Here is a 23798-nt window from a genome sequence, read left to right as displayed (position 1 = left end):
GTATCCAAACTTTTGACTGGTACTGTATATAAATTCCAGACATACATTTTAAACATGTGAATCTATAAATTCATCCTTAATGAGCGAGCCTGAGGTGATGGTGATGAGGAAAAGCTCCCGGAGACGACATGAAACCTTGAGAGGAGCCAGACTTAAAAGGCAAGCGATCCTCATGTAGGTGACAACATATTCAAATTCAAATCAAATTCGAATTTATCTCACATACACAATCATTCAGAGTACGACATGCAGCTAAATGCTTACTGCAGTGTTCAGTACGTCGTGAAGAGAGTATTTTTTTCTCTTTTTTTGAGTAGTAAAAAAGAGACTAAAATAGAACATAATAAATACAATAAAAATAAAGAAATGTGATGTGATGATAGTAGAATATACACAATGTACAAAATATGTATACACAATATACACTGCATAATATACAATATACAGAATATGTATAAATATATAGCTTTGTAACAAATATACTGAAATATATATTGCACTGTAATGAAGTGAAGTTGTACGAAGAGGTACAATTGCAATAGAAATGTACTGTATATATATATATATATATATATTGCACTTTGGTTAGATGAAATTGCAGGATGAAGTTACATCATATAGCATGATTATAAATAACGCTCTTGTATAACTGTGTCCTGTATGGATGGTCAAAAAGTGCAATTGTCTACCCAGGAAATTTATTATAGTTTTGACATGAAGTTTATTTTGTTGAAGTTATCAACTGAAGGATCAAGCCAGAGACCCTGGAGCTGTGAAGCAGAAATGCCGCACACTGCACCACCATGTCACCCCAGTCAGATACACTTAGCCTAAAGTTTACATTCAGTCAGTGTCTTATTCCATTTAACTTGATGGTACTAGCAACAGTAGCCTGATATCACCTGATTAAATGATTTACACACATGACTATTTCGTATCAGAGTTTCGTGTTGTGTGACAGTGAAAGTGCGTATCACGGCTAAATTCAGGAGCAAGATCAATGTAATTCTCCTATTTTATATTAAACTTTGGTCAAATATCTGTCACATTCTGCATTCTCTGCAACTTTTTTACCTTGCGCAATACCAGAAAAATTCAGTTGAAATCAAGCCATTTGAGGCGAATTGGTCCGCCTCTGAAAAAACTTGGCATTTGAATTTCCCGGGAAACATTGATTTTCGTGACGTCGCGTGCGGGACGCCTCCCTCTGAATCCTACGTCAGCGCTGGTTTGTTTATGAGAAAACGACCTGGTGGTTTTCTGCAAATTTCTTCAACGTTATCGCGTAATTATTAAAATGGTTAACAGATGTATCGTAGGAGGGTGTAGCAACACCAATCTTGATGGGATTAGTACTCATCGTTTCCCAAAAGACCGGACAATGAGAGAGAAATGGGAGCGCTTGGTCTACACAGGCTGTGCACTGAAACCGTGCAAAGCTCTCGCAGCCTGCTGGCGCTTTGGCAGGTGACGTCACGAATCTGGCTCCAGACTCCCTTGGGATTTTTCCAGATGCGTTTTGTTGTTTTATTTTTTTCTGCTGTAGACAGATGGCCTTGTGCAAAATTACCCTTCTGGATGAGTGTGTAAAGGGACATACTTTCATATAAAAAAAACCCACGAAATTGGTCCAGAATGTGCACTTTACAGTTGGTATAGGCAGCTTTTCTGATCTAGGGGTGGGTTTCCCAAAAGCATCGTAGCACAAAGGTCATCATTAAATGGTAGAGCAAGCATCACAGTGAACACTCTCTCTCCTAGTTAAGGTGCTCTTAGCGTTAAGAGCCTTTGGCAAACCCACCCCTGGTCAGTATGCAGATCCAGTTATTATTATTGTTATTTTTAAAAAAATACTGATATCAGAACTCGACCTCGATACCTTGATACCGACATCCTCTTTTGAGTAACTGAACTTGTTCTCTACAAGCAAGTTATCCAAAACCTAAGATATGAGTACCCCAGTCAACATCTTTTAGCTTAAAAAAAACAACGAATCAGATTGGGAAATGGATCAAATCTGTTTAGGTACCAAAATTTCTGGATTTGGAATTCATTGTGAGGAGCGTGAGGAAATATGTTATATAGAGGATATTACATGGTCGTGTGAAGATATGAAGTTTATCTTCGAGTGTTGAACATATTCACAAGTGAGCGATGTGAACAAGTGAAAATATTTTCAACACGAGAAGATAAACTTCATAGCTTTACGCAACTATGTAATGTTCTTTATATTATATGGATGTATCCATAAAAAAATGCAAGTTAATCAAAATAATTTTAATTTTGAACCAGTTTGCCATTATAACAACGCGCGTCTAGTCAGCGGGAAAACACGGAGTGATGTCATCGGAGTGAAATATCGGGAATTATTATACATATGGGACACTTTTTCCATTAAATAAAAACATTTTTTTTTTTTTGGGTTCCGGTTTCCATCAAATCCTGCGCTCTGACTGGCTGGCAAGCGGGTTCATATCCTACGGTACGGACCCGAGTTACGGACCCCAGTTACGGACCTCTGGTGACTCGCTCGTTCACAGCAACAACAAACATAGTAGCAATTTTTGTCAACATTTATATTTTTTATAAGATTTATTTATAAGATTTTTATCAAAAATCTTATAAATTTTTGCCAGCATTTCTCAGCATAATAGCATTAATTTTACATCATGGATAGCGATAACGACAGTCCTCACAGCGAAAGCGAGTTTTACTACCCTGAGGAAGAAGAAATAAAATAAAACATTTCAGGAGAAAGCTAAAAACCTGTAACTGTTGCTAACGCCGAGCAAAAACATGGCTGAATCCTGAATGACTCCTATTTGTATAAATAGGGGACTACATAGGCGGCAAAATGTAGTTTTTTTTCCTGCCATGGAAGTGCACTTGTATACCGAGGAGGAAGCCATTTGCATTACAGCCGTGAACGAGGATTCAAAATGGCGGCTCGGATCGGTTTTCCCTTTCGGGCGCTCTTGTTTTCTGTTAGAATTTGGTAAAGAAAAAAGTATACTATTTACCAGCTTAAGGTCGGTCCGTATGGTGAAATACCGTGACCTCGGCCCAGAGGACCTCGCTCAGTACTTTCAAGACCTCGGTCACGGTATTTCACAATATGGACCTCCCAGCTGGTAAATAACATACTGTATATTCTATTCCCTTCTAGTTGGTTTATTGATGCCATGCAATAGTGTTATCATATCGCTTGTCCTCCATGTATTACGCCACTCTCCGCAATGGAGAATGAGCATGCAATATTGTTATGATATTGCATGTTGTCAAGACAACACGACGTCACATGTGAAGATCCAATGACAAAACTTTCCTGTTGTGCATGCATACAATCATTTCTTTGTCGGCCGCGCGAGAGAGAAGACGGGGTTAATTCAGTGCTCGGTTTAAGCACTAAATAAATAAACTGAAACTAAAGATGCGCCGAACACCCGAAAGGCTACCATAACTTCGTTATATATTCTTCACGCATATTTACAAGAGAAAAACATACCAATGGACATCGTAAAACTGGAAAAGAGACACGTCGGAGATGTAAAACTTCCGCACTAGTGAGTGACTGTTATAGTTTGTTCACAAACATGACTGCGAGGTTTGCTTCATTAAAAGGCAAAGATTTAAAGAGAATGACGCGCTGAACACCCGAAAGGCAAAACTTCACTGGATATTCTTCATGCGTTTAATCTTCCACATTAAATAAATGAAAAAACTGGAAAAGAGACAAAACTTCAGCAAAGCCCTTTTGTTTTGAACAACTGCAGTGTAACAATTAACTACAACCAAAAGTAACTCTGAACTTGAACTGTCCCCCTGTAGCTTGTATGTAAGCTGTAAGTTGTATGTACTGTAGCTTGTATGTAAGTTGGGTTGTTGTTCAGGCTTTTTAGACTTGTACCCTTTTTATTGTTAGAACTTTGACTTTGTACATGTACATTGGATTGACAGAACATTGAATGACATTCAATCAGAATCAACATTCAATATTGGTAAGTTACCCCCCTGTTCTTAACTTTTTGTAAACTCTATAATTGTTCCATCGAATGTGTATGTATAATAATAATAATAATAATAATAATAATAATAATAATAATAATATTGGCTGGCTTTTTTCATGGTATATCAGATATATTCCATTCAACAAGCATGATATTGAACTCGTCTTTGACTCGTGCAGTATCATGCTAGCTGAATGAAATATATCTCATACCACGAAAAAAGCCAGCCAATATTATTTAAATATGTCACTCACATCTGCAAAGTATTTCATCTGAAAAGTATGAATTTTTCAGCACGAGAAGATAAACTTCATATCTTCAAGCCAACGTGTGAGTTTTCTTTTTATTATCTCGACACATTTACAAACAAAAAGTACCCAATTTTACCAAAACAATTCATCGATTTCCTCACGAGTGACATATAGAGATTTAAGTCACGGTTTTGGATCGCCATGTCCTGGATGTAGCACATATGAAAAATACGAGTGATGATGATGATGACCTTTATTGTCACTAGTCACATGTACCAGCGAAATTAACCGTCAACCTGTCCGTACATATACAACATACAATTGACATAGGGTAGACAGGACAGGAAGACAGGGATGAAGATAAAAAGGAAACACAACATGAGGAGAGATAAGGAAAAAAAGAACACCCCCACACTATGCTCCTGTCAGGAGTACAGTGTGGGAACATTTAAAAAACCTTTGCACATAAGCACACAACAACACAAGTACGCTTTTTTTAGTTTAGAAAGTAATGCAGGGAGAGTCTCTTCAAAAAGTACAGCAGACGAGACAAGACACAGAAGCACAAGTAGGGAAAAAAAGGAGGGAGAGGGAGAGCAGAAAATGCGACCGCCTTCCGTGGAAGCATGGAGAGAAAAAAAAAAATTTCTCAGTAAAACACTCGTGTCCATATAATATATAAAATTACAGCATGATCTGTACAGCTAAACTGATACGTGAGCACCATTCCTGCACTTTGTGTGGCTGCTAGACAGCAGTAAAAGTGAATATGTCCTTCAGAATTGGTCATTTACTTCTAACGTATTTAAGGACCAATCTCAATAATGTTTATACTATTAATAGGCATAGGAAATAAAATACCCTTTGGAAATATGTTAGCAATGGGGGAGACTAAAATCGTCCATTATAAAACAAGATCTACTTTTCTTTTTCTCCTCCTGCTGTCATTGTCCAGTACTTTATCAGCTTTCACCTTGATATCCACATGCTCAGGGGTAGCTGTCTGGCTCGGGGCTTTCAAATGGAAACAGGAAAAATGCATGATCCCAGTTGGTTAATCCTGTTTCTCACCAGTAAGTTGGTGGCCATTTTAATGTGATTAAAGACCCACTGACAGTCATTTCGTATTCATTTTTAAACAAACAATATATGACTCCAAAGATAAATTCTGGTTTTAATTCTTGGTTTAACTGTCCGTTTTAAACATCAGAAGTAATTTTAAATTTCGCGCAGGGAGATTGACCTGGATATGAACTGGGCTCATTCAGAGATGCCGGAAGTGACGTCACATCAGTGTGTCGTTTTTGTTTACAAGTCACTATGTTGGTTCAGTTCTCACAAGTCTTGTGATATTGAGCTGTGGCTTTGTTGTGATTTCCTTGCGTGAAAAAGTTAAATGGCGTCTAACCGAAAAGGGATTATATGTGTGGCTTACGGGTGTTCTAACACCACGTCGGAAGGAGTGAAACTCCATTCCTTTCCTTGGAAAAAACACCCTGAAATAGCAAAAGAGTGGGAAAGAAACGTTTCCAAAACACGTGCGAACTGGAAGTCAACAAAATGGTCACGTCTCTGTTCAGCACATTTCGAGGAGCACTGTTTCACTTTGTCGTCCAGAACTCGAAGAACGTTTGATCCAACTTATCCACTGGTGTTGGAGGAGTCAGCTGTGCCGACGTTGTTTGACAGGCCCGGGCCGAATCAATCTGTCAAAAGAGAAACAGATGACAGCAGACCCCCCGAAGGGGCGGTCAAAAAGCGAAAGTCCGGTGGTGCCTTTGCCAAAAGAGAACGAGCCAGGGTACGTGGCTATGTGTTGTTATTCAATACATGTATGTTGTTTAAAATTTGTTGTAACGTCACAAATGTGTCTTATACCATTGCATATTACTTATCAATAGGCCAAAGCAGCTAATACCAGTAATGTACAACAACTGAAAGGCCAATACCTTGTTTCATATATTTAGTTAGGATAATATACATGATATATGTGTGGAGTAATAGATATAAGATGTCATCCGGCATGTTTTGAAAGTTTGTGAACCCTTTAGAGTTTTTGATATTTCTGCATAAATATGACCTAAACTTCTGGTAGCTACTGTATCTAACATGATCTAATAGGAGCTTAGACATGATGTCTTTTGGAGTGGGACCAATAGTGTGACGTGACCAGGACCATATGTTTAAGACATTATACTGTTTAAACAGAATCTTTAATAGACGTGAGGGCAGACAATCTCGATAGCTTCCCTGCTTCATGTTTTGTTTTCATGCAATCCAGAACGACATACACTGATGTGACGTCACTCGCCCTAGCGGCAAAAACGGGCAAATGGCTCATGGCGCTTGTAGAAGCCGGGGCAAAAAACACAAAATCGGCTCTGAAATTCTTGATTTTCTACAAAGACGACCCTTTATTCAAGTTGAGTTTTGGATATTTTATTTCACAATACAGCAATAAAACAATAAATACACATATTACGTGGTGTAAAGTTGTGTCAGTGGGTCTTTAAACAAACTAAGAGATGCTCAGGGATCTTAATGATGATTTCTTGACCTTTTCTGAACATCATTATAGCACAGTTATAGTACTGTGCCCAGCAATGTTATTTGACATGCTGTGTGTGTGTATGTTCACCAGCCATGGATAAGCATTTGGAACGGTCATAAAATATTTCAGGGGGGTTTCAAACCCAAAATCCCCCATCCAGCTGCCCCATGATTCAATGTGTATCGTAAGCAGTGGCTGTTGCTTGGCTCTTCTGTGTGAAATAGTCAGTATTTGTTTTAGGTATCTGTTTTATGTTTCCCATATTTATCAGAGAACTATGTTCTTTATAGGCCTTTTGTGTGTGTGTGTGTCTCGACACTCACTCTCCTCTGTGCTGACAACTCTCATTTTCAAGAACCTGTTATCTGATTCCCACCTGTTCTGTTCATTTTATGCTACAAGTTCACCTCCTGTTCAACATATTCAACACTGTACATCAACTCCAACTCTCTGAGATTTGACCTGGGACTCTGGGACTCAAATTGAAGTTCTGTTCCTGCCTTTTAATGCATTTGTAGCAAGGCGATCTGATGTTATCCGTCATGCTTATGAACCACACCTACAAAAGGCTGTCTCTGTTGTGCATTCAGTGAGCAGAAACCGTGACTGCTTCATGGAATATTGCTTTGCACTGATCACAGCGATTACTGCACAAGGCATCTGGAGTTATTTCTTCTCAGCATGTTGAAATGAGACGAGCCAGAAATCACAAGAACGATGTTTATCACAAGGTTGATAATGCTGTGACACATCTTTGAGAATGAGTTGTTGCTTTTGCTCAAGAACTTGTTCACAGGATTGCTATGCAGTCGGATTTTTAGCGGTATATTGCTCTGACTCATTTACTGAGGCCTACATAGCTCAGTGCTCTCTGTATGCATGCTTTCCTATTCTGGAGCAAGAGAAATTTTCAAAATAAGACAAGTGCCCTTATACAGACACAAGTATGTGCCGTACTTACAGTAAGAGCTAGAAAGCCATTACCGACATGTTTCTAAATGAGCAATATGTTATTTCCTCTTTTTTCTATTGGCTGCAAAACACATTTATAATAATAATAGCTCAGGTTCATGCCTTTTTTTATGTGATGCATTTGCATAGCATTACAGAGCTAAACAGAATAAATAGTCAAGCTTTTCAGCAATTTTTCCATCGAGCTCTCTGGTGCCTGCCTCGGTTAGCTATGGTGCCACTACTCATTGATATGCCTAATGTTTATGCGATGAGAAGCAAGATGGATGACTTGGGGTTGGGGGGTGGAGAGGGGTTTCATCAGTACGTCTAAAAATCCCCTAATTTCTAGAATTTTCCATTAGCTGCTGGCCTATGGCACTTTTCCCTCAAGTTAATGACAACATAAACCTTCTCAGATAATAGATATTAGATGTGCCATGTGAGAGCAGTGACTGTATGAGTGATATTGTAACAGTCTTCTTTTTATGAAGTACCCTTTTGGTTTACCAATTTTGAAGTGCTGTCTTTTATGAATATTCCACAACGTTATGTTTTCAGTTTCAATTATTCCTCAGCGTGTTTAAATTCCTTTTCATGACAGAATCTGTATGTGGTGTATTTATCATACATATTCACATACTCAGCTGTAATATTTCTACGAAGGAAGAGCTTTATTTTAATAATTGTTCATATATTTCTTGGGCCTCAGTACAGTTGAATGCGTAGACTGTGGCATTGTGCTTTTTGATAGCTCTGCTGACAGTTGAAAGTGAAAACTGAATTAGGCAGACTAGAGTATGGGTGTACCAGCATCTTTCCAATAATGCTGAAGGAAATGATATAATGAAATAGTGAAAAAGAAACAGAAAGCAGAGACAAAAAAGAAAGTGTTATGCGGCAGATAAACAGAGAGGGAAAATAGGGCTGGGATATTTTTTCTGGAGGAACAAAAGCAGTGTGACCTGTCATTGTGGACCCAAGAAACACTAAAATCAACAGCTTAATTCAATGAATCTTCATAAAACATTTTCATCCAATTTATCCTTTTGAATTCTTGCACCAAATGTCATATCACCGTTATATCACACCAAACCAATTCGGTCCGTCCTCTTACAGCAAACCCAAATCAGTCCATCCTCTCACGCCAAACCCAAATCAGTCCATCCTCTCACACCAAACCCAATTCAGTCCATCCTCTCACGCCAAACCCAAATCAGTCCATCCTCTCACGCCAAACCCAATTCAGTCCATCCTCTCACGCCAAACCCAAATCAGTCCATCCTCTCAGACCAAACCCAAATCAGTCCATCCTCTCACGCCAAACCCAAATCAGTCCATCCTCTCAGACCAAACCCAAATCAGTCCATCCTCTCAGACCAAACCCAAATCAGTCCATCCTCTCACGCCAAACCCAAATCAGTCCATCCTCTCACTCCAAACCCAATTCAGTCCATCCTCTCAGACCAAACCCAAATCAGTCCATCCTCTCACGCCAAACCCAAATCAGTCCATCCTCTCACGCCAAACCCAATTCAGTCCATCCTCTCAGACCAAACCCAAATCAGTCCATCCTCTCACGCCAAACCCAAATCAGTCCATCCTCTCACGCCAAACCCAAATCAGTCCATCCTCTCACGCCAAACCCAATTCAGTCCATCCTCTCAGACCAAGCCCAAATCAGTCCATCCTCTCACGCCAAACCCAAATCAATCCATCCTCTCACGCCAAACCCAATTCAGTCCATCCTCTCAGACCAAACCCAAATCAGTCCATCCTCTCACGCCAAACCCAATTCAGTCCATCCTCTCACGCCAAACCCAATTCAGTACATCCTCTCAGACCAAACCCAAATCAGTCCATCCTCTCACGCCAAACCCAATTCAGTCCATCCTCTCAGACCAAACCCAATTCAGTCCATCCTCTCACGCCAAACCCAATTCAGTCCATCCTCTCAGACCAAACCCAATTCGGTCCATCCTCTCACACCAGACCCAATTCGGTACATCCTCTCACTCCAAACCCAATTCGGTCCATCCTCTCACACCAGACCCAAATCAGTCTGTCCTTTTACACCAAACCCAATTCAGTCCATCCTCTCATGCCAAACCCAGTTCGGTCCATCCTCTCACACCAGACCCAATTCGGTCCATCCTCTCACGCCAAACCCAATTCGGTCCATCCTCTCACACCAAACCCAAATCAGTCCATCCTTTTACACCAAACCCAATTCAGTCCATCCTCTCACGCCAAACCCATTCTGTCCATCCTCTCACACCAGACCCAATTCGATCCATCCTCTCACACCAGACCCAATTCGGTCAATCCTCTCACTCCAAACCCAGTTCAGTCCATTCTCTCACACCAAACCCAGTTCAGTCTGTCCTCTCACACCAGACCCAAATAAGTATGTCCTCTCAGATCAAACCCAAATAACTCCAACCACTTGCACCAAACCTTATTCAGGCTGCCCACTCTCACCAAACCTCATTCAAGCTGCCTTTTTTGCACCAAACCTCATTCATGAAATGCTCTCTAACCAAACTTCATTCAGGCAGTCCTTTCACACCGATACTTATTCATGCTGTCATCTCACACCAAACGTTCTTTAATCCATTCTCTCACATCTAATCTCATACAGTTCATCTTCTCACACTAAAGCTCAATTAGGACATCCACTCAGAACATGTCATTCAGGATATCCTCATTCAGGCCACCCTCTCTCACTAAATCTTATTCAGGCGATTGTCTCACACTAATCCTCATTCAGGCCATCCTTTCACATTAGACCTTATTAAAGCCATTTTCTTGCACCAAATCTTATTCAAACCATCATATCAAACTTCATTCAGTCCATCCTCTCACACCAAACCTCATCTTCTCACACCAAATTTCATTCAGGCCAACCACTCATATCACACCCCATTGAGGCCAACCACTCGTATCAACCCCCATTCAGGCCAACCACTCATATCAAACCTCAGTCAGGCCAACCACTCATATCAAACCTCAGTCAGGTCAACCACTCATATCAAACCCCATTTAGGCCTCTCTCTCTCTCTCTCTCTCTCTCTCTCTCTCTCTCTCTCTCTCTCTCTCTCTCACCAAACTTCATTCAGGTTATCATTTTTCACCAATCCTCATTTACAGTGGTGCTTGAAAGTTTGTGAACCCTTTAGAATTTTCCATATTTCTGCATAAATATGGCCTAAAACATCATCAGATTTTCACACAAGTCCTAAAAGTCGATAAAGAGAACCCAGTTACACAAATGAGACAAAAATATTACACTTGGTCATTTATTTATTGAAGAAAATGATCCAATATTACATATCTGTGAGTGGCAAAAGTATGTGAACCTTTGCTTTCAGTATCTGGTGTGACCTCCTTGTGCAGCAATAACTGCAACTAAACATTTCCGGTAACTGTTGATCAGTCCTGCACACCGGCTTGGAGGAATTTTAGCCCATTCCTCCGTACAGAACAGCTTCAACTCTGGGATGTTGGTGGGTTTCCTCACATGAACTGCTCACTTCAGGTCCTTCCACAACATTTCGATTGGATTAAGGTCAGGGCTTTGACTTGACCATTCCAAAACATTAACTTTATTCTTCTTTAACCATTCTTTGGCAGAACGACTTGTGTGCTTAGGGTCGTTGTCTTGCTGCATGACCCACCTTCTCTTGAGATTCAGTTCATGGACAGATGTCCTGACATTTTCCTTTAGAGTTCGCTGGTATAATTCAGAATTCATTGTTCCATCAATGATGGCAAGCCGTCCTGGCCCAGATGCAGCAAAACAGGCCCAAACCATGATACTACCACCATCATGTTTCACAGATGGGATAAGGTTCTTATGCTGGAATTAAACAAATTAGACAAAAATATTGTACTTGGTCATTTATTTACCGTATTTTCTGGACTATAGAGCGCACCTGTATATAAGCCGCATCCGCTCTATTTAAAAAATAAAAAATAAAAAAAAGATATACAAGCCGCACCGGGCTATAAGCCGCAGATATCTATGTTGAAAAATTAGATATTTACTGCATGTACAGAACGATTTTGTACATGTATGTACCTGAACAGATTCTTTCCGAACAGTGCCTTTTAACACGGCAGCAACTTTGCTGATTAAAACGGAACAGAACCAAGAGAAAATAACCGGTATTTATTTACCTTCATTTCTCCTGTGTTTGAAACCACAAGTCACTTTAATCATCTTCGCTGGATTTGAAAATAATTACCAGTTAGTAATTTGTCGTGCGTGTTCTATCTGCTAAAGATCTGCTAATTCTTCTTTGCATTGATTTTTTGTCTATCTTATTTTTGATTCTACTTCCGGTTAGAGCGCCCCTAGCGGTGGAAGAAAAATCCACAGAATAGCCGCACCTTTGTATAAGCCGCATCGTTCAAAACCTAGGAAAAAAGTAGCGGCTTATAGTCCAGAAAATACGGTATTGAGGAAAATGATCCAATATTATATATCTGTGAGTGGCAAAAGCATGTGAACCTCTAGGATTAGCAGTTAATTTGAAGGTGAAATTAGAGTCAGGTGTTTTCAATCAATGGGATGACAATCAGGTGTGAGTGGGCACCCTGTTTTATTTAAAGAACAGGGATCTATCAAAGTCTGATCACAACAATGGTGTGCATGGCAGGGTTGCAAAGAAAAAGCCACTGCTCTCCAAAAAGAACATTGCTGCTCGTCTGCAGTTTGCTAAAGATCACGTGGACAAGCCAGAAGTTTATTGGAAAAATGTTTTGTGGACAGACGAGACCAAACTTTTTGGTTCAAATAAGAAGTGTTATGTTTAGAGAAAGGAAAACACTGCCTTCCAGCATAAGAACCTTATCCCGTCTGTGAAACATGGTGGTGGTAGTATCATGGTTTGGGCCTGTTTTGCTGCATCTGGGCCAGGACGGCTTTCCATCATTGATGGAACAATGAATTCTGAATTATACCAGCGAATTCTAAAGGAAAATGTCAGGACATCTGTCCATGAACTGAATCTCAAGAGAAGGTGGGTCATGCAGCAAGACAACGACCCTAAGCACACAAGTCGTTCTGCCAAAGAATGGTTAAAGAAGAATAAAGTTAATGTTTTGGAATGGCCAAGTCAAAGTCCTGACCCTAATCCAATCGAAATGTTGTGGAAGGACCTGAAGCGAGCAGTTCATGTGAGGAAACCTACCAACATCCCAGAGTTGAAGCTGTTCTGTACGGAGGAATGGGCTAAAATTCCTCCAAGCCAGTGTGCAGGACTGATCAACAGTTACCGGAAATGTTTAGTTGCAGTTATTGCTGTACAAGGGGATCACACCAGATACTGAAAGCAAAGGTTCACATACTTTTGCCACTCACAGATATGTAATATTGGATCATTTTCTTCAATAAATAAATTACCAAGTATAATATTTTGTCTCATTTGTTTAACTGGTTTCTCTTTGTCTACTTTTAGGACTTGCGTGAAAATCTGATGATGTTTTAGGTCATATTTATGCAGAAATATAGAAAATTCTAAAGGCTTCACAAACTCTCAAGCACCACTGTAGGTCATTGTCTCACACAAAACCTCATCCAGGCTATCATCTTACACCAAAATTCATTCAGGTCATTGTCTCACACCCAGGCCCGCCGACAGGGGGGACAAACGGGTATGTTGTCCCGGGCCCAGGAATGGGGAGGGCCCAGAACTGGGCTCTCATGAAGTTGCGATTAAATTATTTTATTGCATTTCAAAATATGTTGATTTGGGGGAGAAATGTGTTATATTTGCATTCAATAAATGATTTCTAGATCTTTTGCCTTTATTGTCTTTGAAAAAGGCGTCAAGAACCCCCTACCACCCCTAATGCAAAAATGGTTTGGTCTGACTCTTTGATTAAGGGGAAAAAAACAACATTGTTCGATCATAGCACTTCGACAATCAGCATGCGTGCCATTTGCCAACATGCCCAAGTCAGGAGCAAAGAAAAGAAAAGAGAAAAAGAGAGGAAGAAACCAAGAGACTCAGGGGCTCACTGCATAAATATTTTAAAAAAGATTCGGATGATGCAGCAGGTACTAGCAAAGGCGGTGGGGCAGCTGAGCCAGGTAAGACAGCCAACTTTTTCCAGCCCCGTAAAGTAACCCCAACCAAGGCACGCGCGGCACGCAATTCATGTTACAAACGAGGGGAGAGCAAGTCACACTGAACACCATATCAAACGCACAGGGCATTGAATCATTTCATAACCACAACGGCTTAATAACATTGTGTTTCATATATCTGATTGAAGCTAAGAATATTCACATTAGCCCGCAATCATTGTTAGGGGGGGCCCGTTCAGAGCATTTTGTCCCGGGCCCAGCCAAAGCTGTCAGCGGCCCTGCTCACACCAAACATTATTCATGGCAACCACTCATACCAAACCTCATTCAGACCACCCTTTCTCACAAACCTCATGCAGGTTGTGATCTTTCACCAATCCTCACTTTGACCATTATCTTACACACAACCTCGTTCAGACTATCTTGTCACACCCAACTGTATTTATGCCATCCTTTTGACCACATCTCATTCAGGCCAGGCTCTCAGACCAAACCTCATTCAGACCATCCAAACTGCATTACGGCTATCCTCTTACACCAGTTCTGATTTAGGCCATATTTTCTTACACCAAACCCATCCTCTTTCACCAAATTATATTTAGGTCATCTTTTGCTGCAAACCTTATTCAGGCCATCCACTCATCACTCATAATAGCTAATTCAGGCCATTCTCTCAGGCCACAGAGCTCACAAATTGATGCAGTACTTATTGCAGCATTAATGCAGTCTCAAATCCATGCAATATGACTTATTCCCATATTAGGCAGCACATTTTCAAATTTGTTTTTAATATTGTTTTCAATATAATATTTTTGATATATGTTTTCCTTTATGTTTTTGTTTTATGCCATATTGCATATAAATGATTGCATATAGCAAGGTAAATTGTTTGGACGATGCAACAGAAGTGTGAGGCAATTGTTTTGCTGACAGCTTTGCTTTTGTTGTTCAGCCACCTCATAGAGGATGTGAAAAAGGAAGTGCTTGAAAAGCTGCTGCTGATTAAATGCTAAGATGAGAGTATGAATTGCCTCTCTCTCTCTGGCCTCTCTACTTGATATCAGAGTAATGTTGAAGGCATCTAGCAGGGAGTGGAGTCTTGGAATAGCCCTGTCCATTTATTTCACTGCTGTGTAATGAAGTCTGTGCTTTTGATCAATAGGTAATCATAACAATGCACTTGCTTTTATGCATTTAATAAGCTTTCACTAGAGAATTACGAATTTATCTGTTTTGGGATCATTTCATTTGATTTACTTGTAAATTTCAATATGGGTTCATTTGTTTACTGGTGCACATATTTTTCCTAAGACAAAAACTCACACTGGTTCATTAGTTGGGTTGACCAAGAACTTGGAAATAGCATGATTTCTTTAAGAACCTCTGTAAAAAATAACACTGTTGAGCTTATTATAATTTCATTGCCATTCAGCCTGAGCTTGCTTTTGCCCTCATTTTGGTCCAGAAGATGTTGAGAACAAGTGAATAATGTGAGCTGTTTCTTTTCAGAGGCATAAGTGAGAAAGAAAGAGACTAACAGACACAGAGGAAAAGAGAAATGCCCTCATTTACACCTTGCAGTTACATTTACAAAAATGACTGGCAATACATTTTAGTCTCCAAAAAAAAAAAAAACCCTCATGCTATTACGTCTGAATCTAAGAGTAATATCAAGCTAAATCCCAATTAGCGTGGAATTCAGTGTTTCATTTTTGTGCTCATTTAAGTCTTTAGTGAAGAGGTCTTCATTTGAAGACATCCTGGGGCTGTTTATTCCAGCATCTGGGTGTCGGTACAGAGAAGTCTTGATGCATGTCTTCTTTGTATCTTGAAAGATGGTGGATCATGTCTAACTGCTCTGTAGTGCAAAGTGGGGTTTGATAAGTGCCCTCAGGTAGGTGGGAGTCCATTTTTGGCTTTGTAGGCAAGCTTCAGTGGTTTAAATCTGATATAGGCAGCTACAGGAAGGCAGTGCGGGGAACCCAGCAATGGGGTGATGTAGGTGAATTTAGAGAGATCCAGAACAAGAAATGCAGGAGCATTGTGGATCACTTGAAGAGGTCTAATGACACTCAGGTGAAGAACTGCCAGGAGTGAATTGCAGTAGTCCAATCTTCAGAAAACAAGGGACTACAGTTGTACTTGAGTGGCCTTGGTGGAGAGAAAGCCTACTGATGTCACAGTCCAGCAGTCACAGTCACAGTAGAGGAGACCTTGGATAGAAGAGAGCAGTGTTGTAGTCGAGTCACTAAACCTCGAATCTGAATCCAGTCTCGAGTCCCCAGTGTTCAAGTCCGAGTCAAGTCCAAGTCATTAAAAAAAAAAATTTGAGTCGGCTTCACTATTGATCCGAGTCGAGTCCGAGAACAAGACTCCAACCTCACTGTTTGACGGTGGCTGTTTTAGCGCCATTAACTTTAGTTTGTTCCTGAACATGATGTGTGAACAGGTGAATGTGCATTCTCTTTATCAGGGAGTGTGCAGTATTCTGTCAGAGATGGTTGGGAGATGGATACAAGTGCAGAAGGTGTGTTTATTAATAGAAGTGAAGACAGGCAGGCAAAATTGTAAAACGGTGAAACAGGCAACAGGTCGAGAGAGGCACAAACAGGCTATCGTAGACTTGGCAGAATCAAAGACGAGAAACAGGAAATCAGGGATCAGGAAACCAAACAAGGAAATAAAGCTCAGTAACGTCTCAGTAATGCAACTCAATACTTCGCAAAGTAAGTGTATTTTCACAGTTTTTATATAGGTGCACTGACTGCACCTTAATCCTGGTCTGCTTGGTGCGTGTGCTGTCCGGAGTGCGCCCGAGAGTCTATCTGATGCACATGCCAAGGCGCACAGGTGTGACACTCTTGCACGAAATTAGTACAAAATTAATGTAGATATAAATATCTTATGCCAAATTATTATGGCCCGTTACAAAAAAATAAAGAAAAAAATCCAAGTCCTCACGTTCTATTTACGAGTCCGAATGCAGTTAATGCATGAGTCCAAGTCCAAGTCATCAGTGCTCAAGTCCAAGTCGAGTCACAAATCTTTAAAATTAGGGCACGAGTCGGACTTGAGTACTACAAGCCTGGCATACACCATATAAAAACTCGTAGTTTTAGACTTGCCTATTGAAACTGTCATTACTAGGCTATAGTCTTGTTTAGCAGACTTCAGTAGTACATGTAGAGGTAGGGAAACTGCAGATGCTCCAGAAAATGCCTTTCACGTTACATTTATCAACACAAACTCTTGACAGACTTTCACTAAACTTGGCACATAGGTACAGGAGAGAGCCACAATTTGGCAGAACTCAGAAATTCCATATTTGGGCCCCAGGGAGTCCCCGGTGGGCCCCTGGGTGGTGGATGTTTGGATTTTTGTTTGTCTTGGGTTAACATCACCATTTCTTCACCAAAATTTGACATGGAAATCTGGGGGCAACTCAGAAATTTGCAAAACTCGGGCAACGCTGGGTAACCTGCTCGTAAATATATAAACTGTAAATTATAAATAATAGACATCCACAAAACTGGGTTGTAAGAAAAGGGCCAAGATTTGTAATGGTGTGCTTGAGGACAGGAAAACAGCATTTTAACCCTGCCTGTGCCTGTATTAAGAGGGGGGCGTGAAAGAGAAGGTGGTAACACACACACTCTTGGACCAAAATAAGTTTGAAAATCCCACTAAGTCCATGGATTGTGAATGTCACATCCTCTTTTTCTGCCTCTTCACCCATGTCATTGCAGCTCATTAATATATCACGGTGAAAATAGAAACAGAAATTGACTTGCGTCCAACCAAAACAGCAAAATGCTCTCATTACCTGGTAGATTACACAAATCTGTGTGCCATCACAAAAATAGAGCCCATCATCAATTCCAGAGCAAAGGACCATGCAAGAGTCACAATGGCTACAAACAGTGTTTATATTGCTGTTTAAGATGCAAATGATGAAACCAATCTCTTCCAGTCCACCGCCGCCAAAGAGCCGACAGGACGCACACGACTAGAACTTCAGGTGTAAACACGAGGAAGATTGGATCATTTGTTATCTGGGTATTAATATCCAGCAGACATACAATGCATTTAAATGCAGTGTGTACATAGGGGCCACTGAATGGAGAAAAAAAGGACAACTTTTATCTTCCTCATTGAAGAGGGATTACTGAGTTTTACCTAAGATGTGGAATGGAAAATTCTGACCAGAGGAGTGAGACTCCTTCAGAGATAGCCAGTGGAATCTGGTATACAATCAAATGCTCAGGGGGTTATGGATGTGTCAGCCAGAGAAAGGTCAGCCTTTCACTCTTTCTCTGTTAAAAAGCAGCTGCCCCCAATCCTGTTTGGCCTTTCCTGAATTTTCTCTTATAACTCTCTCTCTCTCTCTCTCTCTCTCTCTCTCTCTCTTGATCTGTATATTGGTGGCACAGTGCCACGTGTTCGCTTCTGGCAAACGCTTCTTTTATACCTATTAAATTTAGAAAATGGTTTTTCAGCAAAGCACATATACAATGATGATGGAGTCTGTGGATTATTGTTTGGCAAACAGCGGGTCATATTGAGGCATAAAGATCTGACTTTTGACAAGGTAGATTGCTGAACAAGCTTGAACTGAGTTTGTGAATGGTATATGAATGAGAGGTTACAGAAATTTTAGAGTCTAAAGAAAACGGATGCAACAAAGGATGTTTCGGATCAGAAGAAAATCTAAAAAAAAAAAAAGAAAAGAAATGAAAGGTATATTGAGAAACATTCACACTCCCCTCTCCGATCAAGTCCATCGTTGCCTTTTCACCCGGTCTGGTAGTTCATCAGACCTGGCCGTAAATGGTTATTTCAAGGAAGGTAATGATCTTATATTTCTATATTTATGCCAGTGACAGCCTTGAGTGAATAGCTGCAACGGACAGATAGATCTGAGCTCAGACAGGGAGCCGATTGTTTATGTGTTTTTTTTCTTGGCTGTATGAGTCGCGCATTAAATATGACTGTCATAGGAAGACAGACAAAAGAGCTAGTGAGGAAGAAATCCCTTAGACCGTGGTAACCTGAATACAAATCTTGTCTTCTGAAGATATCTTTCACAAGTTGTTGATATTCAGAAAGAAATAATACTGAATATTATACATACAGGACACGTTTTCGATGGAATAAAAACATGTATTCGATTCCCTTCTAGCGGGTTTCATTCATTTGGTTTGATAGCATGCAATACTGTTAGCATATCGCTTATCCTATGTGTATTACATCACTCTACACACTGGAGAATGAGCGTTGAATATAGTTCACAATATTGCATGGTTGTCAAGAAAACATGACGTCACATGTCGGAGATGTAAAACTTCCACGCTAGCGAGTGACTGTGACAGTTTGTAAACAAACATGGCCGCCAGGTTTGCTTCGTTAAAGGAACAGTCCACCGTACTTCCATAAGGAAATATGCTCTTATCTGAATTGAGACGAGCTGCTCCGTACCTATCCGAGCTTTGCGCGACCTCCCAGTCAGTCAGACGCAGTCAGACGCGCTGTCACTCCTGTTAGCAATGTAGCTAGGCTCAGAATGGCCAACGGTATTTTTTGGGGCTGTAGTTAGATGCGACCAAACTCTTCCGCGTTTTTCCTGTTTACATAGGTTTATATGACCAGTGATATGAAACAAGTTCAGTTAAAAAAATTGAAACATAGCGATTTTCTATGCTATGGAAAGTCTGCACTATAATGACAGGCGTACTAACACCTTCTGCGCGCTTCGGCAGCGCATTGATACGGAGCTCAGATATCAATGCGCTGCCGAAGCGCGCAGAAGGTGTTAGTACGCCTGTTATTATAGTGCGGACTTTCCATAGCATAGAAAATCGCTACGTTTCAATTTTTTTAACTGAACTTGTTTCATATCACTGGTCATATAAACCTATGTAAACAGGAAAAACGCGGAAGAGTTTGGTCGCATCTAACTACAGCCCCCAAAAATACCATTGGCCATACTGAGCCTAGCTACATTGCTAACAGGAGTGACAGCGCGTCTGACTGCATCTGACTGACTGGGAGGTCGCGCAAAGCTCGGAGAGGTACGGAGCAGCTCGTCTCAATTCAGATAAGAGCATATTTCATTATGGAAGTATGGTGGACTGTTCCTTTAAATACGGAAGATTTTGAGAGAATTTTGAAAGAGAAAGACACGTTCAGGGAAACACCTGAAAGGTACAGTGCTGAGCGTAAATGAGTACGCCCCCTTTGAAAAGTAACATTTTAAACAATATCTCAATGAACACAAACAATTTCCAAAATGTTGAAAAGACCAAGTTTAATATAACATCTGTTTAACTTATAACGTGAAAGTAAGGTTAATAATATAAACTTAGATTACACATTTTTTCAGTTTTACTCAAATTAGGGTGGTGCAAAAATGAGTACACCCCACAAGAAAAACTACTACATCTAGTACTTTGTATGGCCTCCATGATTTTTAATGACGGCACCAAGTCTTCTAGGCATGGAATGAACAAGTTGGCGACATTTTGCGACATTAATCTTTTTCCATTCTTCAACAATGACCTCTTTTAGTGACTGGATGCTGGATGGAGAGTGATGCTCAACTTGTTTGTGTTTATTACCTCCGCCAAGGAGGTTATGTTTTCGGTAGTGTTGGTTTGTTTGTTTGTTGGTTTGTTTGTTAGCAACATTACGGAAAAAGTTATGAACGGATTGCTCTGAAAATTTTTTCAGAGGTGTGACTGGGCACAAGTAACAATCCATTAAATTTTGCCGGTGATCCGGATCACCTTCTGGATCCTGGATTTTTTTAAAGGATTCTTGGTGGAGGTCTGCGCTCTCTGAGTGCTTTTCTAGTTGAGATATTGTTTAAAATGTTACTTTTCAAAGGGAGTGTACTAATTTATGCTGAGCACTGCATGTGTGTAATAATAATAATAATAATAATAATAATAATAATAATAATGGCTGACTTTTTTGTGGTATATCAGATATATTCCACTCGTCTTTGACTCGGTCTATATCATGCTAGCTGAATAGAATATCTCTGATATACCACTCAACGCCAGCCAACATTATTTAATTATTGGGCTTGTTAAGATCCCTAGGTCGCACTGTTGTGTTTACTGCACAAACCGAAAGACAATTATGAAATGATTTATAATTTCCATACTTCCCTTAATTGCCCATGATTAATGAAAAGCAATTTTTTTGACCTGTTGTCTATCATTACGTTTCATTTCAGAGCTGATGAGAGTCTTAAGTTAATTAAGCATTTTTATGAGCACGATGGATAACTCTGTGCCTGACAGTGAGTCATACAGTGATTCTGTTAGCTCACGGTCCAGCAATATTCCACAGATATATTTTATATGTATAGACACAGTAATTGAATTGTAACAGTCGTGTTTATTATTTAAAAATTGAGCATGGTAGGTAGGTTGTGAAAAGAGAGACGAACATCCATAAAGTGCCCATGAACATTCCCTTGGGTTAAAGAAACAAATCTTGGCTTTGTTTCAGCACGGAAGGAGCGAGGACAGAAAGTGACGGCTCACTGGATCCCCCACACTACGGTACACAAAGACACAGGAGTGACTTCACAGGTAAGGCTGAAATGCTCGATCAGTTAATCACTCAACTGCTGTTTGATTGCATTTGTTTCATTGTAAAAAAAAAAAAAAGAAATCAGTCAATCGATCATGGCTTTATTTATCTTCAATATGTACAATGAGTCAAAGACTCGTAACAAATACATTCGAACTACTGTAATAAAAGATCTAAGTTAAAAATATTTCAAAAAACAAGCATTAAATTACTATAATAGGTAAATATTAAATATTTAACAGTTATTCCATGAAATCGAGTCGTACATGAGCTGATAGCCAATAAAGCGCGTAGCACTGAGTTGGCTATAAGCCATGCATGGCGAGATTGAGTGGAATAACGGTTTTATTTTATCCACATTCACTGGATTTTGAGAAACGGAGCATTTTTATTTTTTGCAAATCCGATAAAGATAAACTTTATACAAAACGTCCGACAAAATAATTTCCGCTTAGAATGAAAACAAACTGGCAAAATGACAGGAGCAATTTGTGAAAAATGCTATAATAATAATAATAATAATTCTTAAAAAAGAAAAAAGCTGTGTTCTTACCATCAAATACTTTTATTCCATATTTTGTTGCTTTTTTTAAAAAAATTGTGGGGGTTTTGTTTTCGAGTAGAGTTTTTATTTCGTCTTCGGTTGATTCAGCAACACGCGCCGCCATTTTGTTTTTCTATACTCACAGTATATGAGCTGATGGCCTAGTAGTAGAGTAGCCAATCAGAGCATGCGATTGCTCATATCCAGTGAATATGCAGAGGTTTTCACGTCTTGCGTTACTGAAGCCAAATATATACAACCTCAGTCTTCCTACAGTAGGGAAGTTCTGCTTTTGTTGCTGCACAATTTCCCCCTTTTTCCAACACTGGGCACATCTGTCTCTTAGCCTGTCCTCTACTTGCTCACTGTTTTATTCTAAAGAAAAAGAGACGTGATTATGGTTTCCTGTGAGCAATGTTTTTACTGCAAAAAGGGAAGTCAACAGGTTTCTGTTTCAAGATAAGAAATGGCAATGCACAGACACATACAAATATGCACACACAAATATTAACACACACACACACACACATCTGTGGCTGTGTGGATAACTAATTCTGTCATTTCTGGCATATTGCCATACCCTCTCCTTCCTCATTGGCATATTCATTTGTATTGATTTGTTGACCTTTGGCTACTTCAAACCTGTTCATGCTGATTTGGAGCTCTGGACAACGTGGAAATGTCAAGCTCACCAAGACTAACAAAATGAGATGATGTATATAAAATGCACATAACACCCATCTGTGTAAATACGTACGTACACGTCTTCACTGGTTATGATAAACATGACATTTCCTCTGAGAAGAGAAGGAGTTCAGTCCATGACTGTGCAGGTGTTAACTTCTGCGTGTGGGTAAGTATATACATGTGTGACAGGGTTGGGGAGTGTATACGTTCCTGAATGTAGCTTTGCTATGTGCCATTTGGCCCCCTGGTTTGGTCGCATGTGCAAAAAGAAATTGTTGAGCAGGGGGATGTGATGTGAAGTTTGCACTTCTTTAACCTTCACAAGAAATCGCTAATGAGCAGTTGTTTTGCTTGAAACTCCAAGTCCAGACCATGTCTTCATTTGCAGGGAGTCATTTAAGGGAAATCCAGCAGTGTGATGTAGAGATCACGGTGCACACTGAGAAGAAAGATGTCAGCCTTCACCCTCCTCTGGGTGCTAGCTGTTGTATGAAAGGAGAGAACTAGATAATAGGAATGAATAGGCAATAATTACATGTGAGGAACAAGTAAAAAAAAAAACAAGTAATAAATAAATAAATTGTTAGTGCTTTTCCATCAGAAAGAACATTGCGCTGCTTTGTTTCTTATCCAACAAATGAACAAATAGAAATACTTTGATTTTCTGATCATACACGCCATCAACTTCACACAGCTTTTTAGTGCATTTTGGTATTATTTTTGTTGAGTAATATTCCAAATTAGTTGAAAATGTTGACTTCCAAATTAGTTGAAATGAAAATCATTTTGTCATGCTGGATATTTTTCATCTTTTCATCAAAATTTAAAACCTTTTATAATTGAGACTTTTTGTCAGTAAATCAATCAGAAACCAAACAGCAGATCAGTGTCAATCCAAGCAACTTTTCCATGTTGGTTAACAACGTCGTCATTACTTTTACTGACCATTCCAGTTGTCTCTTAACTCTATGAGCTAGAAAGTTGTTCTGGTTCTGCTTTTGGCAATATCTTGTTCAGGGCTTTGAACCAGAATTTTTTTCCTATTGGTTCGTTCCAAACAGAAACGGAATTTTAACGTTTCCGGTTTTGGGTTCCACCATTAAATAGACGTTCC

At 39.8% G+C, this 23798-nt stretch overlaps 1 protein-coding gene across 1 annotated transcript in view; it reads left to right on the top strand.

Annotated features, from left to right (window-relative positions):
- adam19a (ADAM metallopeptidase domain 19a) overlaps positions 1-23798 on the top strand; it is a 193864-nt gene that overhangs the window by 2437 nt on the left and 167629 nt on the right. The window contains exon 2 of the mRNA XM_060918023.1: positions 21370-21452. Coding sequence (XP_060774006.1) covers positions 21370-21452 — 83 coding nt within the window. The remainder of the gene's footprint in view (positions 1-21369; positions 21453-23798) is intronic.

Source organism: Neoarius graeffei, chromosome 1 (genome assembly GCF_027579695.1).
Source record: "Neoarius graeffei isolate fNeoGra1 chromosome 1, fNeoGra1.pri, whole genome shotgun sequence".
NCBI lineage: Eukaryota > Metazoa > Chordata > Actinopteri > Siluriformes > Ariidae > Neoarius > Neoarius graeffei.
The sequence above is the reverse complement of the archived record's forward strand: the minus strand, read 5'-3'. Positions and strand labels throughout refer to the sequence as shown.